General features: G+C 42.8%; 1 protein-coding gene across 2 annotated transcripts in view; it reads left to right on the top strand.

The window, feature by feature from the left end:
- LAMA3 (laminin, alpha 3) overlaps positions 1 to 17,703 on the top strand; it is a 252,466-nt gene that overhangs the window by 83,118 nt on the left and 151,645 nt on the right. For both annotated transcript variants that reach the window (XM_012662686.1, XM_012662685.1), the window contains exons 9-12: positions 2,921 to 3,011; positions 4,914 to 5,045; positions 6,440 to 6,502; positions 11,594 to 11,728. In XM_012662686.1, the coding sequence (XP_012518140.1) occupies positions 2,921 to 3,011; positions 4,914 to 5,045; positions 6,440 to 6,502; positions 11,594 to 11,728 (421 nt within the window). The remainder of the gene's footprint in view (positions 1 to 2,920; positions 3,012 to 4,913; positions 5,046 to 6,439; positions 6,503 to 11,593; positions 11,729 to 17,703) is intronic.

Raw genomic sequence — 17,703 nt, 5'->3', positions numbered from 1 at the left:
AAAAGGATTTTTTATGAAAGTTGACAGACTGATTCTAAAGTTCTTATCAATAAAAAAAATGAGAATAGACAAATAGCTTAGAAAAGATTAACAATTTTGGAGGAAATTTGTCTTCTGAGATATCAAAACTGACATGAGTCGGTATTAACTATGGACTCAATGCAGGGATAAAAAATTGTTCAATAGAACCTTCCAGACAATCTAGAGACAAATTTATATAGATGTTAAAATTTGGTTTAAGAAAAAAATTGATTTAAAAGAAAATTGGCATTTCTTATGGAAAAGAGAGATGAACATTGCATAAATGATGTTGGGACAATTGGCTCTTTAGCCTTATCTTATGCCATATACAGAGGGACGGGGGAGTCCTGACTAGGAAGGGAGGACAGGAGGTGCTGCAGGGCCAGTGGGCTTGGTGAGCTACAAGGTGATGCTTCCAGAGCAAGTCTGGATTTGTCGTTAGAAGACATATACCCGGCTCTTCTATGCATTGCTGGTACCAGAGAATGAGGATTTCTGCCATCAGCTCCTGGATGGGGACACTAAATGGGAACATCCCAGGCAGGCTGGCCCCGGAGACTTTCATGGAGTCAAGCAGCCAGGATCTAAGAGCACCAGATCCTTTTCCTGCAGGGCCAGCAGTTACCAGAGATGGCTATATTCTCATGCAGTATTGATTTTATTTTTATTTCTTGGGTTTCCTGTTCTAACTATTGGTTTGGGTATGAGAAATTTTAAATAACATGGACAGTACCCTGAGATGTGGCATTTGAGTAAAGACAGGAAGGAGTGAGAGAATGAGCCAGGTAAATGTCTGGGGACAGCATCCCAGCCAGAGGGGCCAGCAGGGTAAAAGGCCTTTTGAGAGAGCAAGGAAGCCGGTGTTGCTGGAGGGGACTGAGTAGAAGATCCAATCCATGAGTCCAGAGAGGTAGCAGGTGCCAGATCCTGCGGGGGCCCTGGAGGCCTAAGTAAGGAAAATCCATTATGGGGTCTCCCGGGACAGGCTGGCCAGTGAATAGACCACTCAGTGGTCTCCATGTGCTCGGGGTTCACAGAAGTGGAAACCAGAGACAGAGTTGTAGGTGTGGTCAAGGAATTGAGGGAAAGACAGAGAGGCAGAGAGATGTGGTTTGCCTGAAGATTGAAAAACACCTTGGGAAAATTCTGCTTGGAGGAATTCAGACCTGGTTTCTAGGTGAGCATTCCACAGAAAGCCTCTCTGGGTGGTGCCCAAGGAAGGAGTAAGCTGGGGGGTGGGCTTATAACCTGCATAGATCCCATCAGCACCCACTCCACTCTTCGCTTGACTGGTTGAAGTTTTCTCATCTTATGTGTCATGCAAATGTAACTTCAAGCACCCACTCCTCCCAGCAAGATCGCTTCCCCCCGTGCCTCCAGTATAGAAATTATGGAGTCACCACTGTTCCTGGGTCTCAACCTGGCCTTGGTCCAACCAGGACCTTGGTGTCCATGGGTAAAGTGATGTATCTTGCCCTCAGGCTGTGCAGGTCCAGAGAACCACCTGAGATTTCAGGGCACACTCCAAGCATTATTCCATCTGCCCAGTACTGTAAATTGTTGCTCTTTCTCAGTCTTTCATTGCTGTTCTCTGTGTCTTAAAAATAAACTTCTCTATGGCAGGTGCTTCGTTAACCAAACTTTGTGGAAGAAGGGAAAGGCTGGGCTGCCCGTTTCAGGGAACATGTTCTCATTTCCCACTCCAATGGGAAGAGATTTGGGAGCCAGGATTAAGCTGATGTTCTCTGTTAGTGACTAGCAGTGGAGTTGAGGGTTAACTGGCATTTGATGGGAAGGAAGGGTGGCTGCAGCTGTTTCTTATTTGCCCACAATGTTTATGCACATAAATACTAAGTCAGAGGAGTGGCCAGTGTGGTTTTAGACCCCAGTGTTAAAGTGAATTCAGATTTTAGCCTACAGGAAAAGGAGTGGTAATAAATAAAAGCCTGTAGTTAATAAAATCATCTAAAACAGGAGAGGCTGCAGAATGGGTCTTTGTTCTTCCTTACGTGTTTCTGTGCAGACCTTTGTGTGGGTCAAAGTGTGTTGTATTTGTTCTTCTAACTTCCTATTGCCTTTCCTTTCATTAATTAAAGAACACTGTCCTCCTAATTATTTCTAAATTAGAGAGAGAGCAAGGCAGAATTGAGTTAGATCTGTGGTGTATAATTCTTGGAAACTGATGATGCATGTTGGGTAATTTGATTTTGTGGCAATTACAAGGATTAACCATGAACTAGAAAATGCCTCCTAATACTGTACTTTAAAATGAGCTCTGTGTGTGAGACTCATGCCTACATTTTCCGTTCACATAATAGAAATGTTTGGGAAAGGGTTTCATGACTAAAGCACAGATAAAATTAGAACAATGAGAGACAAGGATTTGTGTATGCTATTTCTTCCAAAATTGGAGAAGACTTGCATTCTGGAACTGGGGAAAAAAAAAAATTTGGGAAGATATAAACATAAATATACATATAACATTATTGCTTGGGTTAAACCTAAAGGTGATTTATTATCCATTCATCAGTGCTTCTGAATGGGGCCATGGGGAATAGTCCTCTTGAGTTTTTTTCTCACTCCGATGTCAGGTGCTTCATTACAGCAAATTCTTTGGTGGAGGGTAAAGCTTGGGCTGTCCAGTTCGCAGAACTTTTCCTCATTTCCTTCCCCAGTGGGAAAAATTCCAGAGCCATGGTTAAGTCAGTGTCTTGTGGTAAATCCCAAAGACTCAAGGTCAAGATCAATGCTTATTTTTTTAGTGACTTTGTCATATGGCACTTGCCATATTACAATGATATATGACAGCATTATTCCTCTGGGTGAATAGAACAGAATAAGGAGTACTGGAATTCTTCACCAGAACCCTTCCTTCTAAGTTTGTTTTGTTTCCTTCTAGCATAACACAGCTGGTGTAAACTGTGAAAAGTGTGCTAAGGGTTATTACCGACCTTATGGGCTTCCAGTGGACGCCCCCCATGGCTGCATCCGTAAGTTTCATTTCAACTTGGCGTATCTCAGATTGTATGTACTGCTTTAAGGAAGTCATCAGGCCAAATTCCAATTGGTTAATAATTTCCTTCATGCTGTCTCTTCATAGTATTGGTTCTAAACCTTCCTAACTGTGTGATATATACTCTCTCCAAACCTCGATTCCTTGTATGTAAATGGAAATGATAATATATTTCATAAGATTAAATGAAAGACCATTAAAAACATGTAGGAAAATACTTAACATTGGGCCTGTCACATACAAGACCTGTGAGAAATGTTGGTTCATCCATTTTCTGTTGTTTAGAGATGTTTCTATGATCTCCAATAATTTCAACTTTTGTCAGAATTAACATTGAGACAACATAGTCATGAGTTGGTAAGTATTTAATAATAGTCATAATATTTAAAGTAGCTACAATTTATTGAACACTTGCCACATGCAAGGCATTGCCTAGATACTTTTACAGAGGTTTCATTTAATTATCACAATGAACAAGACATTGTATTATTATTCTCATTTTTAGATATGGGGAAAAATAAAGGGTCTGAGTAGTTACGTATTTTGGGATAGGCAACAAAGCCACTAACTGGTAGAGCCAAGATATGCAGCTCATTTCCGGCTGGCAGGACTGTGCCTTAACATATCTATTATATGGAAAAATGCCACCAGTTTTTCTCTATGGAATTATCAGCCTTAGGTCAGATTATGGACTTTGTCCCACATGTATAACCTATACCTTATTCAATACTTGGTTCTTTTATGCCGTCTTGTTGTCAGAAGTGGAAAACAATTTCAGTCCTGGAGTTGCCCAGGTCCCACCCCTAAATTAATTCAGCATATCATTAACATTTGAAGACATTGAAGTCTAAAGAATATATAAACTGATTTGCTTCTTTGTAGGGCATTCTTAGTTGTTAACAAAGTATAATAAAGTATCCTTCTTCCACATCATCCCACAAAGCGTGTCCATCACTTGTCTTGTGCCCACAGAGCGTAGGCATTAGCAAAGGAAGACAGGACATTGTGAACGTGATCATACCTGGTTAGGAGCCTCACTTTTAAAATCACTTTTCTATCTTTTTCTTCATTATTGAAGTGGTCCACTGTGGTATTAGAGGCTTAGCATAAAAGATCCATAGGGACACATAAATCCTAAACAAATTAAGTAAAGCACACCTGGAGATGCCAGGTCTCCCAGTTCTTCCCGAGAGATGTGCTCAGAGGAGCTATGACAGCAGTTTCCCTGTCTAGAGTGACAACCTGCCAGGTAGAGGGAAGCCCTCGAGTGGGGGAGTTACCAAACCTCTTATACTCCAGCTATGTCCCTCTGCAACGCAAACCGAGTAATCATATTTGGTTGCAAAAACTGCCATCATTAAGCCATATCACTCGAATCTAACATTTGGGCTATGAGTGTAATCTTCCTATGCTGTCCACAGATTACATATGCATGTCTGGGCATCCTACACTTGTGTCTGCATGACAACTGTGTAATGATGACCACTTTGCGGACATACACAGTTGGCTCATGGCCAGCAGAGGCTGTGTGCAACAGACCTGCCAGGACTGACAGCACACCCCACCCACCAGCCCCTCTGACTGTAGCCTGTGCTGGCTTTGCCTCTTGCTCGGTGAGTGGGGCAGCTCTTAGTGTAATAAACGCCATTCATGAAAACTTCTCTGTGTGGATGCTCATTAAAGCTTATCTCTGACTCCCATGAGGCTCAGTCCATGAGAACCATCAGTCAGGTATGAAGTGAGACACAGGCTGTGCTCTTTCAAGAATAATTGTAAAGCAATGATCAAGTATGAAACATTGCCTGAGAAGTATTGGGACATATTTGCCGCATTAAGTGCAGTGAAAGACTGATCCTTTGAAAACCGGGACTTCTCTTAGCTTGCAGCTGTGACCCTGAGCACGCAGAGGGCTGTGAGCAGGGCTCGGGCCGCTGTCACTGCAAGCCGAATTTCCACGGAGACAGCTGTGAGAAGTGTGCGGTTGGATACTATAATTTCCCGTTTTGCTTGAGTAAGTACCTCCTGCGGAACAACAGGTCATCCTTTTTTGGTCCATAGCTGGCTTTTGTGCATTAACACCTGAGAGTATGGCAGGCAGGGTTGGGAGGAAGACAGAAATGGGGCCAGGTAGATTGCATTTACATGAAAGTGTTTCCAAAAGCTTGGAATATAAATTTTATATACATATATTTTATAGTCTTCTTTATCTCTAAAGTGTTACATTGTGCCATGGATGTTGCCATCTCAATAGGTCAAAAAGGTCAAATACTGGCAATTCCAACTTAATAGTAATCCATATGTGTGATTTTTCATAAACTTAGAAGAAATGTCACGGGCTTCTAGATGTTTGTTTGCATACATTTAGTGTGTGTCATGTTTTGGGGGTGCGGAGGATGTGTTTCCTCTTTCCTGCTGTGTGATAGGCCAAGTTATAAGTGCCCCCACCTCTATCCCACTGCAATGATCCAAGTGAACGTCTTGGCATCTCCGAGAGAAAAAATATATATCTGTCAGAAACACTATAGAAAATAAAGCAGAACAATCTGTGAAACCAGTTATGCAAATTGTGAGGAGAGTATGGATTCTGTTTGTTCTGCAGCAGTGTAAAAACTGCACTTGTGGGTTAGGGCAAAGAGACACCATCTCAAGAAGACCCCCTTCCCCATCCCATTGCTACATTAATTCTTGCCCATCCCCACGCATGTTAACTCCTGTAGAACTATCACAGGAAAAGCATACTGAGTTGTGGGGACACGGGCACAGGACTCATGTGAATGGGGTGACTATATGTTTTGGTTTACACTTGCTGTTCCAGGGTAATTATTAAAATTGCACCCACTTTCTTAGTGGAGATTGTCCTAGTTTGGAAGATGAGTTATATGATCATTTTATATTTCAAGAAACAAATGATTTAAGCCCAAATAAAATGATACCACATTGGGATTTAATCAATTTAGAATCTGTGATTATTGGATAGGGGCTAAATAGAAATTGCATTTGCCTTTTTAGTGGACTAAAAAAAGAAGAAACCTGAAACAGTTTTATAGCATAAAATTTTAGGAAAAAAATGACAGAAAACATTTTTAAAAGCTAGTCTCAATTTTAAATTAAAAAACTCAATAAAGATGCTAAAGAAGCCAAGCTTATCCCTGCTTAGGCTGAAACTTAGCTATTGTGAGCACAAAACCTCCATTTCTATTCAATAATATACAAATTAGAATGTCTGACTAGCCTGGTCTCAGTTACTAGACACATTTGAAACATGGCAGTATCACCTTTCTTTCAATTTTCTACATGCTACTTTTCACTAAGTGAAAGAGGACTTCCTCCTAGCTAGTGCAATTTAATATTTTACTTTACTATCTCCTTAATCATTCTCTATTTTTTAATAAACTATTTTTACAGGAATTCCCATTTTTCCTGTTTCTACTCCAAATCCAGAAGATGCAGTAGCTGGAGATATGAAAGGCAAGTATCTCTCTTTTAGTCTAACTTGAGTGAAGATGTTATGCTCCATGCTCTTTTCCTACTTCCTGTGCACCCTGCCAAGCCCAGGTGCAAGTCCCCTTTTCCTGGAGTGTGGTGGGTGCCCTGCAGGTGTCGCCTGCTCGACCTGCTCAGCACTCGTCATTCGCTATTCCAGTCTGCCCTTTGTGATGGCACCGCCTGGTTAAGGAAACCACACAGGGCTTGGAGTGTCCATCACTAGCTTGCTCAGAAACCTCCAGTGGCAGCCAGTTGTCTACTGTCTCATTTGAGATCTTCAAAAACAGACCCTGAGAAAGGAGTTGAGTGCAAGCAGTTTATTTGGGAGGTGATCCCAGGAGACACCAGGAAGAAAGGGAGAGTCAGGGAGTGAAGGGAGCCATTATAAAGGTGCATCAGCCTGCAGGTTCCTATTGTCACACCTGCAGCTGCATCCCTCTAAACGACTCTAGGAGACAGCATAGAACTTGCGCACAGTGAACCCATCTGAAGGGGTAACGCCAGTTATCTGCTGTTAGTGGAGGCTTTAATGCTCCTGGGGCATTAACTCCTGGCACTTACAGCTTGGCCAGCAGGAAGGCTGAGGGGCTTCTGAAGCCAAAAGACAAGCCCCTGGGCAGCAGGGGTGTTCAGTAGGCAGTCTTGGGGGTGGAGAGGTAAATACTCAGAGGATGTGGGTGCTATACCTACCTGGTCATTTGTTCCATGAGTATTTTAAGATTCCCTGTTACGTGTGAAGCACCATTCTGGCTGCTGGGGGCTTAGCAGTGAACAGAATAGAAAAAAAATTTTTCGGCTCTTCCCAGACCTTATACTCTAGTGGGGGGACTCAGACAATAACAAATATAATATATAAACCAGAAAACAAGTAAAATATCTAATAAGTCAGACTGTGATATGCAGGGTATATGCACACGGGCCCCAACTTTTAAGGGGGAGCCATTCACACCATAAGCATAAACTTACACGTATGAGAAGATTCCAGACCTCTAGACTCAAGTCTGGAGCTATGGGCAGTTTCCTACATAAACCCATATTAGCACACACAGGGACACATTCGTACTCAGAAGGGCACACCTACACCAAGGTAAGGGCACAGCAATGCACACAACCCACGACTGGCCCCATCTGGGTCATGCTCGGGACACCTGCTATGTTTGCCTTTCCTACCCCAGAGCACCTGTAGAGGCCTGATAGCCACATGCTCATCTCGCTGGGGAGGCAGAGCCAGGTGTGTGTGAGCACAGGTCCTCCTCCTGCTGTGGTGTCCCACGTGTGGGCAGGCAGAGGACGTAGTCTCAGGAGGGCTCTCCTTGGCAGGCACAAAAGTGCCACATGGGCTGCTGGCAGCCTGGAAGATTTTGGAAGATCTATTCTGCCACATGTGAAGGACTTCACATTGTGTCCCGCAAGCATTGGGTCACATTGACACAGGCCTGAGCGACATGGCAAGACCTCATCTCTACAAAAGAAATAATAATTATACACACACACACACACACACACACACACACAGGGCTCTTGCTTGCCTTCATTATGAATGGATAAATGATAAAGTCAAGCAAGAGTCCTGTAAGACAGGTAAAGATTTACAAATGAGTAAAAAGATACTCATTTGTATCTTGTTAATGAAAGGTTCATTAACAGCCGGGAGGGCAGAGTTAGAATTTGAACCTAGGTTTTAAAACTGGGAAGTGATATGAAAAGCTTGACGTTTTTGAAAGATCACTGATGGAGAATGAATTAGAGCGGTAAGACAGGACACAGGTGGCCTCCCTAAGAGGTTCTTCAAATCATTCAGGCAGACAAGGATAAGATCTTGAACTCTGGTAGGAGAGGAATATTTAAGGGACTTTTCTGAGATATAAACACCATGACCTAGTGACAAGGTACAGCATGTTCTTTCTGTTTCTGTTGTAAATCAGGATTCTTTGAACCTCGATGTCAAGTCCAAGTTCCTCATTAAACCTCAATGTTAGTTTAACACCAAGACTGTAATTCATAGTAACGCATTCCTTTCCCTGTGGTGGTCTCAGCCTACAGGGCTGTGGCATGGGGACCTTGTATGGCAGCTGTGATGGACGGACAGGGTGGCTCATGCCAGCCTGGGTTCCAAGGCTTCTCTCATCATGAATGTGCCCTTGGTCACTTCTGTAGGGGAGGAAAAACTCTCTTCTGTCCTCTCAGGTTCTGTGGCTGGGCCTAAGGATTAAATGGACATAAGACAGATTAACAGGAAAGAAACATACAAATTACTTACTAGTTTTACATGTACCTGGAAGTCTTCAGAAGGAAAACAAGACACGAAAAGGCCAAGAGGCCCAAAAGCTTATATGATATACATGTTTACACAAAGAATAAACGATTGTGGGGATGTGACAAGATGAAGAACTCAGACTAGGGACATTACATTGTGGAACGGTGACTAGGAAATATACAGGAGAAAGTAATGGAAGCTGAGGGGTATTTTGGTGGGTTTGTTTGTGCAGATCCATTTCAGTTGACTCCCAATCTCTGGTGATAAGAATGCTCTCCTTCTGGTAAAGAGAAGGCACCTTTATCCTGGGAATTTTTTTTAAAATTATTTTTTTTTTGGTAGAGGCAGGGTATGTTGCCCAGCCTGGTCTCAAACTACTGGCCTCAATTAATCCTCCTGTCTTGGCCTCCCAAGACAGGGGATGCTGTCCTTGGCTTCTCCTGGGAAATTTTATGACCTGCTTTTAGGTAGAAAAGGTGAAGTCAGAGAGTCTTTCCTTCCTACACCTGCTGTTTCTCAAGTGCCTTCAGCTCAAAATAATTGATATCCCAAAGTGGCATATTTCAGACTCCTTCACTTCCAATGATTTTTTTTTTGTCAAATTAAGTGACTGTTTTATCTAAATATGAACAAATTAGAGATCATACAAAGACTATAAAGTTGTTCTGATTTACCTTGATCTTTTTTCTTAATTACTGTATTAGAAAATAATTCCACAACCTTGCGACCAACTTTTTATTTGAAAAATTAGGAGTTTAGGGCAAAGGGATTTAGCTACTTTTCACAGTAACTATTATTTTAACCCTTGTAGAAAATCTTTCTAAAATGCATGAGACTTACCAAAAAAGTAGGGTGAACCCAGTTGAATCTTTGAGTCTTTCACGATCTTTCTCAGGGGACCTGTTGCAAAATTAGATATTAATGTAATTGAGAGAAATGTAGATGTTTTAAATATGAGATCTGTTTGAATATATATACTAATCTAGGATATTCTCTGAAAGTTGCTTTAAAAATCATTATCAGGCCAGATGTGGTAGCTCATGCCTGTAATCCTAACACTTTGGGAGGCCGAGGCTGGAAGATCACTTGAGATCCGGAGTTCAAGACCAGCCTGAGCAAGAGCAAGACCCTGTCTCTACCAAAAATAGAAAAATTAGCTTGGCGTGGTGGTGCGAGCCTGTAGTCCTAGCTACTTGGGAGGCTGAGGCAGGAGGATCGCTTGAGTGCAGGACTTTGAGGTTGCAGTGAGCTATGATGATGCTACTGCACTCTAGCTGGGGTGACAGAGTGAGACCTTGTCTCAAAAAAAAATCATTATCAACTCGTATTCTTAGTATATTAGAAAGAACACATGGACTTTGGAATCAGGCAGACCTGGGTTCAAATTCCGTCTTTGCCCTCCTGGCTGTGTGACCTTGGGCAAGCTAATGAACCCTTCTGAGCATCTTTTTCCTCATTTATAAATGTTTACCTGTCTTACAGGACTCTTGCTTGACTTTATTTATCCATTCATAATGAAGGCAAGCAAGAGCCCTGTGTGTGTGTGTGTGTGTGTGTGTGTGGGTGTGCACGTGTGTGTAATTGTTATTTTTTTTGTAGAGATGAGGTCTTGCCATGTTGCTCAGGCTTGTGTCAAACTCCTGGCCTCAAGTGATCCTCCCAAAGTGCTAGGATTATAGGCATGAGCCACTGCATCTGGGCTAGGGCACTGTATTTTTGAGAAAAATTTATTTACTGAGAAATACTGTGTGCTGGCCCTGGGGGCACTGTGCTGAGCTCTCACAAAGCATCTAGTCTTCTGGGTATTTTATTCATCTATTTCTAAGTCATAAATCACACAAAAACTTAGTAACTTAAACAAGGGCTGTTTCTCACAATTGTGTGGGTTGGCTGGGCGGTTCTTCTGCTGGACTTGCTGGAGGGTCTGCTGGGGCCGAGCTCAGCTGGGACAGCTGGTGTCTCTCCATGTGGTCTTTCGTCCTCCTGGAGGCCAGAGTGGGTCCCTCCCTTGGCACTCTCAGGACTCCCAGAGGGGCAAGAGTGGAAACTGCAAGGCCTGTGGGGACCTGTGCTCAGAAGTCACATGACAATACTTCCATCTCATTCCATTGGTTAAAGTGAGTCACAGGCCAATAAATGATTCCAGAAATTAAAGCGTTGTGAAGGACAAACCCAGCTAAGGAGAGAGAATAAGTAGAGAGAAGGTGGGCCCATTTATACAGACTAGTCCGGGAGACCTTTTGAAAAGCTGACATTTAAACTGATGCCTGAGGGATGAGAAAGAGCCAGCTGTGCCAGGAACCAGGGAAAGGTCGCGCCGGGCAGAGGGCATGGCCTGAGCAAAGGTCCCGAGGGGGGAAGATGCTGGACAGAGGTGGTGGTAGCAGCCTGGCTGCTGGGAAGGCCATGTGCCTGGAGGTGAGGTGAGACAGCCAGGGGGAAGCCCCCACAGCCTCACCTGTCACGTAGTAGGGCTGGATTTATGTTCGTTTCTTTTCTTCTAAAAAATAAAAGGTAGAAATATGTTTAATTCAAGATTGTCATTAGATGGGAATCTATTAAATTGAAGTTTTACTCTATAGGGTTCAGATTTGGAGGAAAAAAAATGTTCCCACACGGGTAGTTGTTAAAAGATTGTAACTGTTTTGCAAATTAATGCCCATCCTAGATGTATTGTAGTGGTATCTCTGACCTTTCCTGAATTTTTAAAAAAAATTTCCCTTTAAGAGCTAGTCTTCTGAGCTAAGAATGTTTAAAAGCCTTGAATAATTCTTGGAGGATAGAGACCCCCTCTGAAAGTCTGTTGTCCTCCCCAGGGTGTGACTGTAACCTGGAAGGCGTTCTCCCTGAGATATGTGATGCCCACGGAAGGTGCCTGTGCCGCCCTGGGGTCGAGGGCCCTCGGTGCGATTCCTGCCGCTCGGGTTTCTACTCATTCCCCATTTGCCAAGGTAAGTGGGCAGAACATAGCATATTGATCATCAGTCCCTCAAGATAAATTTCCTCCTGAAGAAATGCAGAGGATACTTACCTGGTAGGGGAGATACCATGATCAAGATATGCGGCAGATCTTTCTGGTAGAGCTATGTGGCTTGCAGTTTAATAAATTAGCCCCTGGCTTACATATGTTAATAGATTAACCCTTGACATACGACTCTCCTACCTGGACTTGTCACCTCCCTTCTCTTATATTTCCAAGCCTATCCCTTCCTCCTTCCTGGTAGTTAAGCGTATGGGCTCTGGAGTCAGCTGCCTGGGTTCAAATCCAGGCTCTGGAGAGGAAGTGGTATCTGAATAGTGTCTAGGAACCTGCTAGGTAGCTGAGCGAAGGAGGCAGGGTGTCCTAGGGAGAGGGAGGAAACCACAAACTCCTCCTTCCCCACTTGTTTGTGTCCTGGTGTCCCAACCTAGTAAGAGTCACTGAGGGGGTGGAGGGTGGGAGGAGGAGGTGTCTGCCCTGTCCCTAGAGCATGACAGGTATGCAGTAAGTGTTGGGTGGGTGAACACCTGAGTGAAGAGGTTTGCCCATGTCATTCTCTCCTGCGTACCCCCAGCTGTCTGCCATTGTTCTTCCCCTATGGCCCATGGTGTCGGGGAAGGGAGGAGAAAGAAGAGGAGATTGTCAGTCAGGGCCCAGGGCAGGAGATAAACACCACGCCAGGTATTATAAAGAGACTCACCACAGTAACCGGGTGCTAACCTGGGTGGTTACGAGCTGGTGCAGCAGGCTCTAGGCTGGGCTTCCAAGGAGGCCTCCACTGGATGGCTGGGTGTCAGCCCAGAATGCAAGGGTAGGAGGTCTGCAGTGCTGCTGCCTCCATGGCCACCGCTTGGCACCCAGGGAGCCAGGGACAGGGCACAGCTGGAGAAATGTTCAACATGCTAAAGGATGCAGCCTCCTCCATCTCTATAATCTTACTCAAATGCTTGTAATTTGCAAACCCAGGTGGCATCCAGAGCCCAGCTCCAGGGGAATCTGCGAATTGCTGGTTTTAGCTATCCAGCCCCTCAACACAGGAGGCGGTTAGAATAGGCATGGAGCAGTCCCATCTATGAGATCAGCCACACTGATCTGTGAGTGAGGCACAGGAGAGGGGAAATTGTCCCCTAAGCTGGAGGACAAAGCAGTGAGGAGCGAGGGTGGCACCAGCTATTGGCTTGGCAAGTTACTTAATCCTTCTGTTCCTGGGGTCCTAATACCAGTGCCTGTCTCACAACACTGTTGTGAGGGTCACTGTGTGCTGACAGATAAAGCGCTTGGAACCAAGAAGCCCTGGCTTGTAAGTTAGCTATTATTCTTTTATCTTTCTTCTTCGGCCCGTACTTCCCTCTGCATCAGTTTAAGAGCCTCTTTTCCTGGTCCCAGTCATCTGCCTGTCTGCGTAAACGTTTGAATGCCATATCCCAAACCCTCCCTTTTTTTCCTGCCCCTCGGTGGGCCCGGTTCATGGGCCCCTCTCCCTTGCCCTCGTTTCTCAGCCTTACCTCTCTGTAGCTCCCAGAGGCTCTCGGCAGTCCCTGCCCAGAGATTTGTCACCTGGTAGGTGGGAGGGGAAGGGAAGGAAGTGGGTGTCTTTTCTTTGTCTGCCTTGACTGCAACCAGAGAAATGCAGTGTCAGAAGTTGGAATTTCTGATGCATTTCCTGTGAAAACATTAGTACAGGCCATGCTTTGGTTAGAATTGTGTGAATCATAGTAAAGTTAGCTTCGGTACCAAACTGGCTCTGTGGTCTGGTTTGCTAACTTTGCCCATGTACATAATACTGTTTCTGTGGAAAGATATCCCGAGTAATATGTTTTGGAGCACAAGTTGGGGACTTCTTACATTTTTATTTTAGACTGGAGACATGGAGTCTCCCACTGACAAGATGAAGAGCATGAGCAGGAAGGCAGTTGGAGGGAAGCCTTCTGTTCAGATGTCCGCTAGAATCCAAACCTAGAGAAGCTTATGTTTGGAGCAGGCAAGATTATGAGTAGTGAAGACAGCTCTGTTCCATCAAAGCAGGGGGAAAGGATTTGGGGCAGCCAAGTAGTTTATCTCACTCTCTTCCATCAAATACTTAACATGCATCTGTAGCAGGCAAGCATTTTATAGCAACCCTTTGTGTTTTTGACACTCCCCCAGTTATGGCTTAAATGTAAACTCTTTGGGGCAAGGAGTGGACATGAGTACCTCATGCTAATTTTCTATATGACCCACTGACATTCATGTTGTTCTGCTTTAGTCACCATCATTTTAGCAAAAGCAAAATATTCTTGTGGCTGAAAATAATCTCTAAGGTTTTCTTTCTTCCTCTTCTGTACCAGCCACAACCCCAGAACTCACTCTGGTAGAATGAATTACAAATATTCCAACTTAGTCATATGGGCAAGGCTGTCAGACTGTGTCCCTGTGTTTATGGATACAAAGGTAACACATAATAAAACATTTAAAGAATGTGCTTTTATACATTTCTTCATAACTGGAAGTAATTCATGTTAAGGCAGGTAGGAAAGGCACAGATGTATTCAAGGTAAAGCAGGAGGGAAGTAGGACTTCCAGAATAGCTGAGTGAGGGGCTCAGCAGACACTCTCTCCAGTAAAACAAAAATTTAATTGGTGAAAAAAAATTTAAATTATTTAAAGTCTCTGGAAATGATCATAAGAGAATACAACAAATGAAGAAGCATTTATTCTAGAAAATCTGAATCTAGGTAAGAACAGCAAGAGTCTGTGACAATGAAGCCATGACCACCTCTGTTCCCCATCCTCCAACTCCATTTTAGAGAAGCTCTACCTGAATGGGTGGCCAAGAAGATGAGAGCTCTCTTTCCCCCATACCCCAGTCTGGGGCTATGGCTTCATCCCATGAGGGGCGAGTTGCTGCTGTTTCTCATTCTTCTGCAGCCCTGTATTGCAGAAGCTGGACCAGGTCTCGCTTTCCCCACCAAGCCCCTACTTGTAGGGTGGAAGCTCTAACCTAGGCACTTAGGCGGAGAATACTGGGACCCCAATCTCCCCCACCCCAGCTGGCTCATACAGTGGAGGTTCTATGCCGAGAGGGGCAAGCTAAGAAGACCAGGCACTGGCACCTCCCCTCAGTGCCCACTAGTAGAGCAGGAGTGTTACTCCAGAAAAAGTGGGTTCTCACCTCCAGCTCTTGTGGTACAGTGGTTCCATCCAAGAGGAAAAGTAATAAGTCATAAGGACAAAGAGCTACAACTCTGCTTGAGGGAACTGACTATTTTGAACAAAGTAGAGAACTCTATACCCAAGGGTGTTATAGAAAGCAATAAGATCTTTGTGTATAGCAATTAAGAGGCTGGTAGCTATGATAGAAACAAAACAGCAGAGCAGCCAGAAATTTAATAAAGCAAATCAGAGAAAGCAACAGCCAGGAAGAGCCTTGCTGATGTTACAGATAATTCTGGAGGTCGGCAAGGCTGTGTGCATTTACTAGGCTGCACTCATTCAGGGGCAATCAGAGCAAGACATGGGGAAAACTCAAAAACATCCCAAAAGGTGCACACAAACCCATCAATACAGGGTGGAACCTCATTGGTACAGGGACTTAAGCATAGCCTCTGACCAAAGACTGAGTAAACAAGCTACTTTGACACAGTGACAACTCCTAGGAATCAGGCTTAGAAATAGTACAGTCATCTCTAGCCATCTAGAAGACTGTATGCATGCCCAGACTGTGCCCTCTCAGCAGTGATCAGAGCAAGAAATCCAAACTAGTAATTCTTGGCTGAATGTGAACACCCTGAACTATGATCTCAACCTCCAAGTCACACATCCAATGGTAAAGAGTAAAAATCTAACTGACCAAGGTGGTTTAAGCATAACCTTCAATCAATAAATGATTCATACTAACCCAGGAGTGACCCTGACATAGCCAGGCCAGAAGATAAACAACAAGGGTAAAAATCTGAGCAAGAACATCAGAGGCTGAACATTACAGGGGAAATGACTTTGCAGAATTAGTTCAGCCAGTCACTAAGCAAACAAACAACTAATCAAGCAAATAATAACAATAATCCTGGTAGTGACGGTGGGTTAGTAGCTAGAGTTGCTTCAATATATTACTTAAAAAATCCAGTTTTCAAAAAAATTATGAGATGTTAAAAGAAACAGTAAAGTGTGAACCATACATAGGGGGAAAAGCAGGCAATGGAAATTGCTTTTGAATGAGCCCATATGGTGGACTTAGTAAAAACTTCAAAGCATATCTTATAAATCTGTGTAAAGAACTAAAGGAAATAATGCTTAATGAATTAAAGGAAGGTATGATGACAATGTCCCATCAAATAAAGAATATCAATACAGAGATAGAAATTACTAAAAAAAACAAATGGAAATTCTGGAGTTGAAAAGTATAATAACCAAAATGAAAAATTCACTAACATGGCTCAACAGTAGACTTGAGCTGGCAGAGAAGAATCAGTTAACATAATGACAGATTGATAGAGATAAAACAGTCTCTAGAACAAAGAGAAAAAAGAATGAAAATAAATGAACAGAACCTCAGAGAAATATGGGACACCATTAAGTATGTCCCATATGTGTAATGGGAGCTTCAGAAAGAGAAAGGGATAGAAAAAATAGTCAAAGAAACAATGGCTGAAAACTTTCCAAATTTGATGAAAAACCATCTATATACCTAAGAACCTTAATGAACTCCAAGCAGTGTAAATACACAGGAATCATAGCCAGAAACATCATAGTTAAAATCATAGTCAACATGTTGAAAGACAAGGACAAAGAGAAAATCTTGAAAGCTACAAAAGAAAACGACTTATTATGTACAAGGGAACCTCAGTTAGAATAACGATTGACTTCTCATCAATAACAATAGAGGCTAGAAGGCAGTGGGACCACATATTCTAAGTGCCGAAAGTAAAAAACTGTCAATCGAGAATCTTCTGTCCATCAAAATTATTGTTCAAAAGCAAGGCTAAATAAAGACATTCCAAGATGAACAAAAACTGAGAGAATTCACTGCTAGCTGACCTGCCTTACAAGTAATAGTAAAGGAAGTTCTTTGAGCTTAAAGCAAGTAAAACACCAGACAATAATTTGATCCACATGCAAAAACAAAGAATGTTGGTAAAGGTAATTATGTAGGTAATTACGAAAGGCTGTATGATTGAATTTTCTTCTCTTGACTGATTTTAAAGGAAAATGCACATTATCCAAAAGAAATGAAAACACATCTACACAATAACTTGTATCCAAATATTCTTAGCAGCATTATTCAAAATAGCCAAAATGAGGAAACAACCCAAATGTTTATCAACTGATGAATGGATAAGTAAAATTTCGTATAGCCATATAATAGGATATTATTTAGCAATAAAAAGGAATGAAGTACTTATACATGTTACCACATGGATAAACCTTGAAAACATTACGCTAAGTGAAAGAAGCTAGTCACAAAAAGTCACATATTGTATGATTCATTTATATGAAATGTCCAGAATAGGAAAATTTGTAGAGATGGATAGATTAGTGATTTTCTTAGGGCTGGGGATGGAGGTGGGGGACAGAGAAGGGACAATGGGGATTGATGGCTAATAAGTATGGGATTTCTTTTAGGGGAGACAAAAATATTCTAAAATTAGATTGTGCTGATGGTTGCACAACCCTGTAAATATTTTAAACAACATTGAATTATATACTTTAAGTGGGTGAATTGTATGGTATATGAATTATATCTTAATAAACCTGTTTAAAAAACATAAATAATCCTAGCACTGTGGGAGGCTGAGGTGGGAGGATTGCTTGAAGTCAGGAGTTCGAGACCAGCCTGAGCAAGAGTGAGACCTCATCTCTACTAAAAAATAGAAAAAAATTAGTCAGGTGACTAAAAATAGAAAAAATTAGCTGGGCATAGTGGCCTGTACCTATAGTCCCAGCTACTCAGGAGGCTGAGGCAGGAGGATC

This window comes from Propithecus coquereli, unplaced genomic scaffold (assembly GCF_000956105.1).
Source record: "Propithecus coquereli isolate 6110/MARCELLA unplaced genomic scaffold, Pcoq_1.0 Scaffold773, whole genome shotgun sequence".
NCBI classification, from domain to species: domain Eukaryota; kingdom Metazoa; phylum Chordata; class Mammalia; order Primates; family Indriidae; genus Propithecus; species Propithecus coquereli.
Note: the sequence above shows the minus strand (reverse complement) of the source record. Positions and strands in the feature narration are given on the sequence as shown.